Raw genomic sequence first — 13,324 nt, 5'->3', positions numbered from 1 at the left:
AAGGGAAAGGAGGATGGCAATCTGTACAGCAGGCTGAGCTCCATCAGGCAGCATGGTACTTGGAAAWTAACTTGCAAAATTTCCCCTCTTTTTCTAGCTACAAAAGCAGAAATTGAGCATGGAAGTAAAAATTTTAACAGCCTTTTCTTCACTCTTCTCTTTTTTTTTGGGGGGGGGGAGTCACAGTAATGTGCTTGAAACATTACACATGGGAAATTCTATGGAAAAAATATACAAGTTTACATCCCCTTCCCCCAGGAGGTGAAATGTTTAATATCGGATGATCTGTATCAAGGTCCTCCTAGTCCGAATGGTGGGTGGGCGTGTGGAGGCGGGGGGGGGGGATGGAGAGTAGCCCTCCTCTTTGGATCCCAGAGAGGATCCATGTCAAAGGTAGAGCACTGTGGCATTACTGCACAGAGGTTTTCCAGTGAAAAGGACCTGAAAGTCAGAAGTAAAGACATTTAAATTCCTATAATCTGCAAGGAGGCAACTTTCATATAGCTGAGTCACAGGAGAAATGTCTCTCTCAGTGAGGAGTTAGGAGGAAAAGAGAAAATATGGTTAAATAGCTAGTTCCTAAAGGTTATGCCTGTGAAAATGATTATGGTCGACAGCAGGTAGAAAGCACGATGGATTAAGAAGGCTAAGGGGAGACTGATGGCAGGCAGCCAAAGAGAAAAACATGCAACAAGAAATTGTGAGGACTATCAGAGGCACTTGCAAGAAAGCCTGTGGCTCTTCCARACTTGTACAGAATGAAAACAACATTTGAAAAACCAAAATTGTCGCGGGGAGGTTGAAAATATGTATATGCTGCCAGCCTGTTGAACTGAGACTAGACACCCAAACTGTGTTCACTGTGGCACCCAGGGTAAGCTAATATCTTCCTTCTTGGAAACAGRGTCAGATTCCCCAGAGAAACTTTCTGAAGCGCCTACACAGAGCTGAGCCCCAGAGCCAGTGGAGACCTAGCTCTGATGTTCCTGTGCTGCTTTCCCTAAGCAACTCTCTGTCTCCAGAGAACTCACCGAGCAGATTTGCTCTTGTGCTGATAGCCTGGGAGACCACCTGGCCACTTGCTGACTGGTGCCCAAATGTGCACAGCCTTGGGAACACATTGCTGTGATGAATGCAGAGCTTGGAGCCCCAAGCTTAGAGCTGAAACCATTCCTGAGGCCTTGATGTATCTTCCCATGTCTCTGGTTCCTGTCCTCTGTAGAAGAAAACTCTTCTAAATCAGCTTTTTCAAAGCAGGTTGTGTGTGACAGCTCCCTGAGGGACACTTCTGCCCAGCCCCTAAGACACAGCAAGAAGTTGCTTGAGCAGCAGACTCGGGCACACGGAGCTGGAGGTGGGGGAGAAATCCAGGGCTACGGGTTGCTGCTGGAGAGGAGCTACCTCTTGCGGGGGGGGGGAGAGGCAGCGGCTTGTAGGGCTCCTAGGGCTCTTTGCAAGGGGAAAAGAGGGGAAGGACTCAGGAGAAAGCAGCTCATAGGGTTTGGATCAAGCACATGGCTGTTGAGATTGGACCATTCTGAGCGAAGGTGCAAAGCGCTTTGGTGCAATGGGCTAGAGGAAGTGGTTAGTCGAATGCTTACATTCATTGCTTTAAATTTTACTCCTCATTTGCTATCTGTTAGATTTTATATAGGATGCCCATCCATGGCAGCACAGAGGTATCAATAGGCCTGACTAATGCTACATTTATCCAAGAAGAGAGCAGTTAGAGAARGATCCTCAGCTGCAATAAATCAGGCAGCTGTGGACCCAGGCCAACGGAGACCATGCATGAGATCTCCCAGTTTCTCCTCATGAACTGTTTTATTAAACTAAACATAAGATTCAGTAGCTCCCTATCTTTGTCTTTTTTTTTTGCACTCTGACATTTTGTCTGAATTCACGTGCCAGGATAAATATAAGAAAGATGATCACACTATTTTTGCATTCAAATTGTCAGTGACTCACCCACTCAGATAACTCCCTTTGTAAGGAATTTTAGTTTTTATGGGTATAGTTTTCACCTCTCTCTGTTTTAGGAAAGCAGAGGCATAATCCCTGTAGCCTTGCACAGATATCCTCCTTGGAAGGACATCACTGTAACTCCAGAGAGCAAAAGAAAGCAAGCTCTGGTTACAGAGGGAAAAATTCTTGGTCTGTGAGGCGGTGTATTGCTTTTCTGTTGCATGCACAGCATAAACCAGAACACAAAACCATACTGTGTTATACTCGAATGTGGTGGGTCTAAGAGCCAATCCTTCAGCGACAGTGGGCTCTGGGCAGACGTGCCCTGGCCAGGATCTGTCTGCGTTGAATCCCAGCAGTGGGGAGCTGGTGCTGTCCCTWAGGATGCAGCCTGCGGTGGGATTGGCTCGCAGTAGGAGCGGGAAAGCTGCAGCATGGCGTCGCCCCACTTGCTGGGGCTTCTGTGGGGCAGGACAGTTCTCCCTGTAATCCAGAGCCACCTGAAGGCTGCTGTAACTTAGTCTGCAATTCCCAGAGCAGCAAGGCGTTGGCAGGAGGGAGCCTTGCCTCTGCCCTTCTTTGCATGTTCACAGGCTCTGTCTGTGTGGGGCTGTAACGTGTATTGTTTCAGCCACACAAAAGGGTTCCCTTGCACCGAGGGCCTCTTCCAGTGGTCAGGTAAGCCTGATTTAAAGCTGTCTTGTGTCAGCAGACGTAAGGATAAACCAGCCTTAACATGTCTCGTAGCTGGGAATCAGAGAGGAGCCACGAACTCTGAAAGCCTGGTTCCCTTCAAATTTCTGCTCTTTACCCCTCACCTCCCTCGAGTTCCTCACTCTGATCTTCCTGCCCTCGTCTCATTTCGCAGTGCTCGAGCAGCTCCTTCCCTCTCTTACCTGTTGGGCCAGGCAAGGGTCAGTGTCTAGGTGGCAGAGCAACAGCAAGATCTGGGGCAGGCTATAGCCAGCCCCACAGCAGCACCTGAGACAGGAAAACACTACGGGCCCCTGTTGTGCCCAGGAAAGCACCTGCACCCAAGCCAGCACCTGGGAACAGACGCAGCAGCAGATTGATGGCCAGGGACATGCAGCATTGCTGCTCTTCGGTGCAGAAACTGGGCTGGGGGCTTTACACCAGTGATACCCTCTGCATCCTGCACGTTCTTCTGGACCTGGTTGAATTGACTTTTATGTCTTTTTTTCTTTTTCTTTTCTTTTCTTTTCTTTTTTTTTTTTTTTTTTGCAAATTCTCAAGTGCATTGCATTAGAAAGACCACAACCCATGCAAAATCCAAGCCTTGCAGTTTAAGTGGGATGATCTCTCCTCTCCACTGTTTTCTAACGCTCGGAGCCAGAATGAGGCTTTTAGTCTCACATTCCTTCCAGACCCCTCTTTCAATAAGGAAGAGTTTAAAAATGAAGAGGAAAAGGATCCTTTCTTCCTCAGACAGTTTACAGATGATACAGAAGCATGTATTGGCCTAGACTTAGTAATTGCATAGAAATAATTACTAGTTGTAGCCAGTCTAACAAACAAATGAGTAATAGCTTTAAAATCTAAAGGTGACCTAGTGGCTTGCTACTCCACAGCACTAATAAAGTCGCTTTGGTTTTCACATCTGGGCCAAGCTGTTACATTTGTGTGACCTTTCAAAATCAGTGGAACTTCTTGTGAAATACACAGGCAGCCAAATATTTAGGTCTGCAGAGTTACTGCTGGCCATTAAGTATTATTTACTTATCACAAACACATGGCTTAAGAGAGGCAGAGCTGTCCAAAGTTTGGATTGCATGTCAACTTTTCACATTAATATACTTTGTCTATCATTGAAGACGAATATTATTTTTCTCCAAGAACTTAGTCAGAGTCCGTTTCTAGTGGAAATAAATCCTCAGCTCTGTCAGTCCCAGCTATTGATCAGGGCTCTCCTGCATTCCCTAGGACAGCAGTATCTATGTGCCCTAATTCCAGATTTGCTTTAAAAAGCGTATCTTCCCCCTCTCACAATACTGCTATGCAATGTTCCTCTGTAATGGTTAGGAAAACCAAAACTCAYGTTGCTTTTCTAGATTAATAGCAGTGCGTTTTGCCCACTCACTGCAGTCACTGYCCCAGCAGCACAGGTGACATTAACCCCCTCCTGCACCATGATAACAGGGCCATAKGAAGGCTCGTCACCAACTGAGCCTTGCACAAATCCTCAAAACAAGCCGCGCATGCTGGCCTTCAGCAAAAACATGTGCCTCATCTCCTGGGAACCTCCTCCAGACAGAAGCTTTCACACGTGGGGCTTTAAGATTAAAATTTTTTAAGGTTTTTTAATTTTGTTAACTCCCACAGACAACTCCAACACCAGGTGTTGCTGGTTGATATTTGGGAAGCCTAATTTGGGAGATCTGAAGGGAGCTTGGCATATAAAATGGTCTGAGCATCAAAGCTGCTAAAAATCAAGATTTTTTTAAAGTCTGTTTCAGGCTGGGAACACAGAAGCTGGAGACCCTAAAATCCCTTTTGCATCTCAGCTGTTCTGGGCTGTGTACAGCTGTGAGCTGAGCGTTAACTCCTTCCTGTCTAGCGTACATTTGGATGTCCCTCAGCAACCGCTGTATCCCCAGGGTCGCTCCACTGCCATGCCAGGATAAGCCGCACATCATGCTTTCTGACAGAGGCACTGCTCTTCATCATCGATTGCTGTCCTCACATTGAAGCAGAAGCTGTTCAGTAAGCTTGTCCCTTGCTCCCATGGTACACAGAGCCACCACCTTCATGGGGATGAACGTGTCCTGGTGGTTGCTAAGAGCAGGCAGAGCAGACACCAGAGTTAGCAGTGTAAGCAGACACAGTAGGAGTATCAAGCTATAAAAAGCATATGTAAGGCCTTCTCTGGGCTACTTTAACTCTTTTAAATCTTGTAACAGTGCAATACTTTAAAGACAGCTAGGGGTAGATGTCCTTCCAAATTCTACTACACAACAATATGGAAAAATTCAGAAATTTTTCCTGTGTCATGAAGACAGTCAGTTGCACAGACAACTGTTATGACTAGTCAGCTGGGCCAAGAGAAAATTCCACAGGAAATATAGAAAGGGTTTTGTGGTTTTTTTAAGAAAATGTCAACATTTTCAAATTGTTTGGTGCACTTTTAATGGCCCCAGGGTGATCTCACCTGGTTTAGTCCCTCAGAGCATTCTTCACCTCTCAAAGATGCACGTTTCTGCTTAGGAAGAAATTTAAAGTCAGAAATACTTGAGAAGTCCTTAAATGATGAACAGGACTTCTTTATTTCCTCTATCTCTCCCCAAACCTTTCAGTCAGACCTGCTGTARTTGTTTTATGTTTGACGGCTTTGCTGCCTGCTTTGTCAGTGATTAGGTTTTTTGCACTGTCTCCCAGCAGAGGCATCTTTGGCAGAGGTACGTCCCAGGTTAAATAGGTTTGTGCAACACGAGTCTACAAGAGCAGAAAGAAACAGCAATGGAATGATAGATATGAGGAGCAGTATAATATCCGCACTGTGAATAGAAATAGTCTGCTAATAGGGCTTGGTGTCACATATTGGCAAAGAGGAACAGCAGGGTGTTTTATAGAATTCCAGTTCTGGGTGACAGCAGTAATTTAGTTCACTCTGAAATAACAGAATGAAGCAATGAACATTTGGGAGCCTGAGGCATACTCAGTGCTGATCTTAGTAGGGAAACAGATATAAGGACAGACTGATTAGCAAGTTTCGATTCACTGCAGTTCAGAGGCCCTGACACAGACACATTCAACACCTGGTTTCTCTCAAGTTTGCAGAATTTCTGGTACACAATAAACCAGAGGTTTCTGGGTGCTTTTACCTGGCCAGTCACAATAAGACCCAAATCTCCTCTGCAGAGTTCATCACATGGACCAATATGAGCAGTAAATGACAAACAGAACAAGAAAAATTCCAAATTAACATGCTTGAGGACAGAGAATAGTCTCTGAAAAGTATCTGAGTGAGCTGCAGTACATGAACAGTGTCGGGTGCGCAATATCTGCTGGAAAGTTGTGATAACTGTTTTTTTGTTTTTTTTTTTTTTTTTGTTTGTTTTGTTTTTTGAGGAAGTTGGGGTTTGTTTGTTTGTTTTGTTTTTTGAGGAAGTTGGGGTTTGGGGTTTTTTGGTCTCATTTGAACATATCAGCATCAAAAGCAGCTTAAGTCTAGTAAATTCACAGAAGCCCATCAAAATAGCACATTGTTGTCATGCGATAAACCATTGCTTGTTTTATGATAACAACAAGAGACTCTTACCAAGTACAGGACTCTGCTGGAGTAGCACTGAACAAAGGGTCTTATTCTCAAGCATTCAGCTGGCTGTATTAAACAGAATGCCTTATATAAAGCTATGGGAGACCTTTATTCCATTCTGCTCAGTACTAATGACATCTCCGCAGGAGTACTGTCCAGTTTAGGTGCCACAATAGGCATTGCAATAAATCCCCTTATTCCCACTTTAAGAGGAAAATTTAGGCCTGTATTTCTCAAGGGAGTTAATTGCAGAGGAGTGCATAAGAGAATTTTTAGGAGTGCCATGGCATCCAAATCTCCTTGGTCTCCGGCAGTTAACGATGAAAAGACCTTATGAGCTGCARTGCTGTAGGGAGTGCTCTGTGAACGGAGGTCCTGGGAGCCACACTGCCCCTTCTTGYGACGGACCAAGCAAGGCCCATCCTGGTAGTCATTTCTCAAAATACTTCCCAGAACACGGAGAGAAAGAAGCCAAAGAACGCCTTCTTTGTGGACTCTAGCACAACACAGGCGCGAGCTGCCCTGTCTTACATATCCAGCTGTCATGCCTGATACACTCAATGATTTGGCAGTGCTATTCAGTCTGCAGTCAGCTGGCCACCGACGGCCTAGAAGACATCAGAAAATGACCTGTGAAAGCATTTTGTCTAAAACTGAACACAGAGCTTTATGTGAACCCTCATCAGTTCAAAGCACCATAGAATATTTACCACATCTTACATATAATGGCCCAGTTGTTTTATCCTGGAATAGGGCAACAGCATTGTTTWGTTAACTCATATGCAGATTTTTATTCCACTATAAAGACTAGATTCTCTTCTGGAGAAGCATTATCTAGCCAAATTTTCCACTGTGCATCTTATGCATAAGATTATCTCTTGTTAAGTGTAATATTTTGCACTTGTTGCTATTACATTTCATTATTTATATCCCAAACCACTTCTTTAATGTAGGAAGATAATTTAGAACTCCCTCTTCTTAAGTGTTTGAGTTTCACTTCACCTTTATCAAAGAAGAAAAGGAAACTAGCTACATATGATTTATTCTGTACAAATTAATGTTGGATGTCTTTATCATATTATTATTCTGTGATTGCTATTTTATCAAGCATTTTTTTCAGTATTTTTCAAAGTATTTGAGGCAAGTTGGCTAATGTGTAACTTCTTGGTACTTTGTCATTCTTCTATATGTTCTTAAAGATAATTCTTAGTATTTCAAAAGTGGCTATGCTTATTTCTTTGATTATGCCAGAGTAAATGTCATCAGGGCTTCCTGCTTTGAATATTTTATTCAGACATTCTTTCACCCTTTTTCCCTGAGCTGGCCTGGCTTTCAGTTCTCTTGCTATCTTTAATTGTGTTAGGTTTCTGATACCAGGTATCCCTTATTTGCAAAGAATAAGGTGCGCCACACTTTGCTCTGTGTCATTTGTCCTTTGTTCACCATTCTAGCGAAGTGATAATCCTTTTCTTCTTATTCCTATTTCTGGTACCTTTAATGGTCATTAGACTTTTTCTACTTTTTGTGAGTTGCTTCCTTGTTTTCAGATGACCAGTCAGCTCTTGACTCAGTGTCCCTGATTTCTTACTATGCTGTCCCAGCAGGACGGCTTCTTATAGGGCTTTAATATAGGSCCCTTTTCCAGCTTGCCTTTCAACTCCTTTCTCCTTCCAGTTCCTCCCTGCAGAACCTTCCCCATCAGCTCCCAGGAATTATGGAAATCTGCTTTATAGGAATCATTTAGTGTCRCTCTCCTCCTCCCAATCCACAGACACATGAGCTCCAATCACCTTCCAGCAAGTTCCTCTTTATTACTCGTATCTATCATAGCCTTATCTGGCCATGTCTCCTGTAACTGCCTCCACTGTTTGAAACAAAAAGTTGTCCCAACACATTCCAAAAACTTGAGAAACTGTCTGTGTTTTGCTGTTGTTTTCTTCCAGCAAATATCTGGTTAGATAAAGTGCTCGATTACCACTACCTCGTATCCTCTGGACACTCCCAGTAGTTGCTCGAAAAATGTTACCATTGACCTCCTCCTCCTCCTCATTAAGTAATCGCTAGGAGAACTTTACAGTTCCTCTCCATTTTATCTTCAACAAGTCTGTCCCTCCCCTCTTTCTGGCCTTACACACATTCCTAATATACCAGATAATACTCTTCCCTTTTTTCTGACTGTCCTTCCTATACAAATTATACTCTCTCTGCTAATATTCAAGTGCAACAATTTATTCCACTGAGTCTGTGTGATGGCTGATTAAACTGTAGCCTTTGTTGTATCCCAAGACTTCTAGTTCTTCCTGTTTATTCTCCATACTCTTAGCATTAGTGTAAAGGCATCTCAGATGTTTGGCTGTTTGCCCTTATGTTATTCCTTTTGTTCTTCTACGGCCCTCCTGCAATTTCCAACTTCCACCCTACAAATGAATTGTCAACCAAACCACCAATTTTCTTCTTCACTTGAGCTCTTTCTTAGCCAGTTCAAAGCCCTCATCGTTAGATTGGCAGGTTGGTGTCCTAGGATTGTTCTCACTTATTCTACCCTAGTATTCCCCTAAGTATTAAGTGTATGAAAATTCTTACAGTCAGAAAAATAATCATCTTCCACAGAACAATGGTCTGCAGGATGAAAATTCTCCAAAAAGTCTTTTTAAAAAAAAAGAAAAAAAAAAGAAAGAAAAGAAAGCTATTAGTAGAAAAAAAGTAGCCTTGGGAGATAAAAGTCCCCACTCTAATTCCAGACTTTCTAGTTCCAGGAAAAGGGTTGACTGTATATGTTGTTAAAACCAATTCTAGTTTTGTGACAGACTGAGGTGGCCAAAATGCCAAGACATGGTTGAACATAGCGTCTCATACGCTGCTCCAGCCTGATGCAGTGTAAGATTAGCTCAAGTTAAAACATTTGGAGAACCTTTTTTCATTCCCAGCAATATCATGTGCTAAATTATAATGCATATTAACTAATATTGATTGGACAAGTGGTACTTTTCAGGGCTGTAGTCATCAAGAAATAGGCAGACGATGAGCACAGGAGTGATACTATGTTGACTCTCCTCTCTCACAGTAATGAACAGCTGGAACATCCACAATTTACAACCAGTCTGACATTTTAAAGAAACAAGAGCAAATATTTGGAAAACTAATTGTATAATAGAGCTGAATGCTGACAAAAGAACCCCACTCTAAACTCCTTTATAGCACATGGGCCTCTATATAGCAGAAAAAATATATGCTATTGAAATCCACTGTTTTGCTGCCTAGACTCTGAATGATTGACAAGTATAAATTTCAGTCATTTGACTTTCTCAAGGCTTCAGATGGACTTTTGAAGCAAAGATTAAGARATTAAAAAGAAACATGTTTTATGCAATATGATCAGCTCCATCCCCCAGCTAACATTTGAGGTTCTTCCGGTCTCACATCTACACATTTAAAAATAAACATGCTTATTTTGCACATTTCAGTAAACTGACCTCTTCTCAGCATGGAGATAGTGAGGAAGAAGACTGGCCCTTCCAGTTGTGCATAGGGGGTGTTCCACTATTTTTCCACACAAATCATTTACAGAGTTACAAGAGCCCCCCTTAAGTCAATGTAAGAGAGAGTTTGGAGTCTAGAAAGGAGGAGCAGCACTTACAAAGGAAGAGCTTAAGCCCTATTCTTTTTTTTCATGCAGATACGCTCTATTTAGTTGTTCTATTGCATACCTATAATTCAAGGAAGTGTCAGTGGTTTTCTTGCATTTGAGCAACAGTCAGTGAGATCGATGAATAATGAAACGTTTGCTGATACACATCACACAATCAGCCAGGCTCACTTCAGCTGTCTTTTATTTGCTGGTATCTATTCCCACTACTTAATAGATTCTGCTCCCTCTTCTGGCCAGCAACATAATAAAAGAAATTATTTTCCCTTTTTGAATATGATTTTGAGCATGGGGAGTTGAGAAATGGAAAAGAAAATTAATATTACTTTGGTGGGACAAAGAGATTTGAGCTACACCTCCATTGAATTATCGTATTTGGATTGCTCAGTAACAAAGGCTTTCAGCATTTGTGGTAAAAGTTGAAAAAATAATCACTGGTATTCTTTGTTCAGTTCACTGGTGAGCACTTGGGAGGAGGGCAGGAGAGAGGGAGAGAGGAAGGGAGGCACAAGGAAGGAAAGACAATCTATCAGCTTTGCTCTCTCTTTACACATCTCCTTTTCAAAATTGTACTGCTCCTTCTCGGTTTTGTACAAAAGAATATTACAGAACTAAAAAAGGAAATGAACAGAGATTCCATCTTTAGGAATAGTAGACTTGCCAAAATAGGCTTAGATAATGTTATAATAACTACAGTATCCAAAAGATATGCTCAAAAAGGCCAGCATTTCCTCTCTTCTAACAGTAAAATCCAAAAGGTTTGTCTCCAAAATAGGTACTCCAGATTCTGGCCATTTTTGTGCCTTTTCAGGTCCTCTTACTTGCCTGGAGGTCAATAAGCACAGCCACTTGGGACAAAGGACTTTAAAATCTTTTCCGGCCATCAAAAATGTTTCCCCAAAATCAGCTAACATAGGAAAAGGTACAAATAGCTCTTCAATGTACATCCAAGACAGCAAAATCTTCACTGCTGCTGCTTTGAGGACTTCCTCTTTGGAGAGATTTCTCAGGCCTCTCAGAGGTGTATTTTGTCTGATGAAATTCCCCAGTACAACTTCTGAGGTGTATCAGAAAAGACAGCTCAGTGATAGGAAAGCTTGCTAGTAAGCACGTGATGTAATCATTTGTAATAGAAGCAATATTGTTTTTATACTAAAAGGAACTTGTGTTGAAAAGCACAGTGTATTATTTTAGCTGAAGCACTGTMTATACATCCGATGCTTTATTTGCTCACCGGACAGTGAAATTAAGAGATGATTCATTCTGCCTTTAAATGCTTTGCTATCTGTAAATTTTGTAACACTTCAGATTTTTACATCATGGTCATTTCCAGTTTATGACATCTTATCTATCTTGATTGCCTTTCATTATGGAGTTCATTCCAGCTTTTTGAGGACGCAGATTTTCTTCATGCCATTTTTCCATTGCTTTCCATTGAGATTATAATGAGAGTGGACACTCGATCCAGAGTGGAACCCTGCATAGAAAACCAGTTAAGTCRGAGCAGCAATCAACTTTCACAACAGCCAGCATGCCACTAGCTGCTGACAAACAGTGACCTGGGCTTTAAAACTAAAGCTCTTTTTAAAGCGGCTATTCCCAAACTCACTTTTAGTCACAAATTTGAAACACTATATGAAATACTAAGCAGAAGTATTCCTCTGGAAGTTGCACACAAAGTAAAGCTGGACCCTTGTAGTGGTCTCTCAGCTGCCAGTATTCAAACTGCCGGGTCCATTTCTGAAATCCTTTGTTCAAGTCCGAGTCCAAGGGAGTGAGCGTTTGCCAGAGAAAAACGTGTGAGATCAGATCTTGTGATCTGGTAAAAATTCCACTTGCCATGAAAAGAACCTTGTTTTCAAACACATTCCACAGTTGCTACAAGGTGAGCGGCTCTTTCAGCTCTTGTGCATTTGAGATGAACCTTTCTTTTAAGAGACTCCAGCTAAGAGCCCCACGCTGCCTGCACCCGCAGCACACCGGGGCCTCTGCACGCATTGTTATGAGAGAGGACTGCAATTCTTCTCTTAGTGAAACATTGAATAGTTCTTCATAATCTAAGAGATAACCAGGAAATATTTAATAAATATATTACCCATTGCATCAAAAATAAATATCATTTATAAAACATTCATTATCTTTTGCTTGTCATCATAATACAGTGTATATAAACATGCCCGGTACAGATGGTATTTACAAATGCTTGCCTGAAATTTTTCCACTTAATGCATTCCCCCAATTATATTAACATAAATCACTGCATAAAATGTATAAAATCATAATGCAACTTCTTGCATACTTATGCCACCAGCATATACCAAAGAGGAAACTAAAGATCTTATGAGCATACAAAAAGTCTTCAGATAGGAAGAATGGCTTTAGGTAAGTCTTCAAGTGGCACTTACTGCAACTTAACCCAACAGCATTTTACAACTGATGCCAATGTTTACTTGAGAACTCATAATTACTTAATAAAATAATAGAACATATAAAAGCAAGATGACTTTTTGAAAAAAAAAAGTTTAATAATACAGTAAAAGTTGTAGTATCGTCCAGTAAAGGTGTATTGTAAAAATGTTTTGAATATTGATTTACCTCAGATAACTTTAGAGTTGTAAATACTTGCATTATAGTGAGGTAGACAGTAAAAAAWTTTTTTCTCCGTTATTAGCACAGAATTTAAATCTTGTAATAATATTTTAAGGAAATGATAATGTTAAGTAAGAATGAAATATTTGATTAATGCTTAATTCTGTACAACTCAAATATAAACTTTAAAAAATATTAGAAATAATAACATTTTGAGTGCATATAATGTTTTGTACATTAAAAAAAGAAATGCATGTTGTTCATCTCCATTTTGCACTTTTCAGTCTGTTTAAATAAACAAATATTTACAACTTTTATATGAACAACAGTGCATCCAAAGCAAAATGTGCATTTTAAATTATTGCTCCTGGTCGAGTCTTTTTATTATCATTTTATATTATTATTCTCTTCTCTCTCTCTCTCTTTTTTTTTCCACCAGTCTGTACCTCTGCAAAACCAGATAAGCTAACAATTCTAGAAATCAGTGGGGGAAAGTCTGAAACTACAAACATCATAGTTACATTAAGAAAGGGCTAGGCATGCTTCGAAGTGCACTTTCCTCAGGTGAAGCCATAGTTGAGACCACAGGTGGGGAAGAAACCGAATTTTACATAAATGAATGCCTTTTCCAGCACGACGTTGGCACATAATACTGCTGCAGGTTGACAGAGCTACCTGGCTGCAGCTTCCGAGCGAACCTGCTCGTTGCATTGCTGCGCTCTTCGCGGACTCCGAGGAGTTTCCGTTCCCGTTCACCCCGGCCGTGCTTTCCGCAACACTTCGCTCTTTTCACAGTTTTTCATCACTGTCTTAAAATACAACCTAACTGGTAATTACAATCCCGAACAATT

At 41.4% G+C, this 13,324-nt stretch overlaps 1 protein-coding gene across 1 annotated transcript in view; it reads right to left on the bottom strand.

The window, feature by feature from the left end:
* Positions 1-4,646: 4,646 nt before the first annotated feature.
* The window catches only part of GDF6 (growth differentiation factor 6), a 19,965-nt gene continuing 11,287 nt past the window's right edge, over positions 4,647-13,324 (bottom strand). The window contains exon 3 of the mRNA XM_085298496.1: positions 4,647-4,758. Coding sequence (XP_085154622.1) covers positions 4,647-4,758 — 112 coding nt within the window. The remainder of the gene's footprint in view (positions 4,759-13,324) is intronic.

The sequence above is a fragment of the Rhea americana genome, unplaced genomic scaffold (assembly GCF_003343005.1).
Source record: "Rhea americana isolate MKP2758 unplaced genomic scaffold, rheAme1 scaffold_0, whole genome shotgun sequence".
Taxonomy (NCBI): domain Eukaryota; kingdom Metazoa; phylum Chordata; class Aves; order Rheiformes; family Rheidae; genus Rhea; species Rhea americana.
Note: the sequence above shows the minus strand (reverse complement) of the source record. Positions and strands in the feature narration are given on the sequence as shown.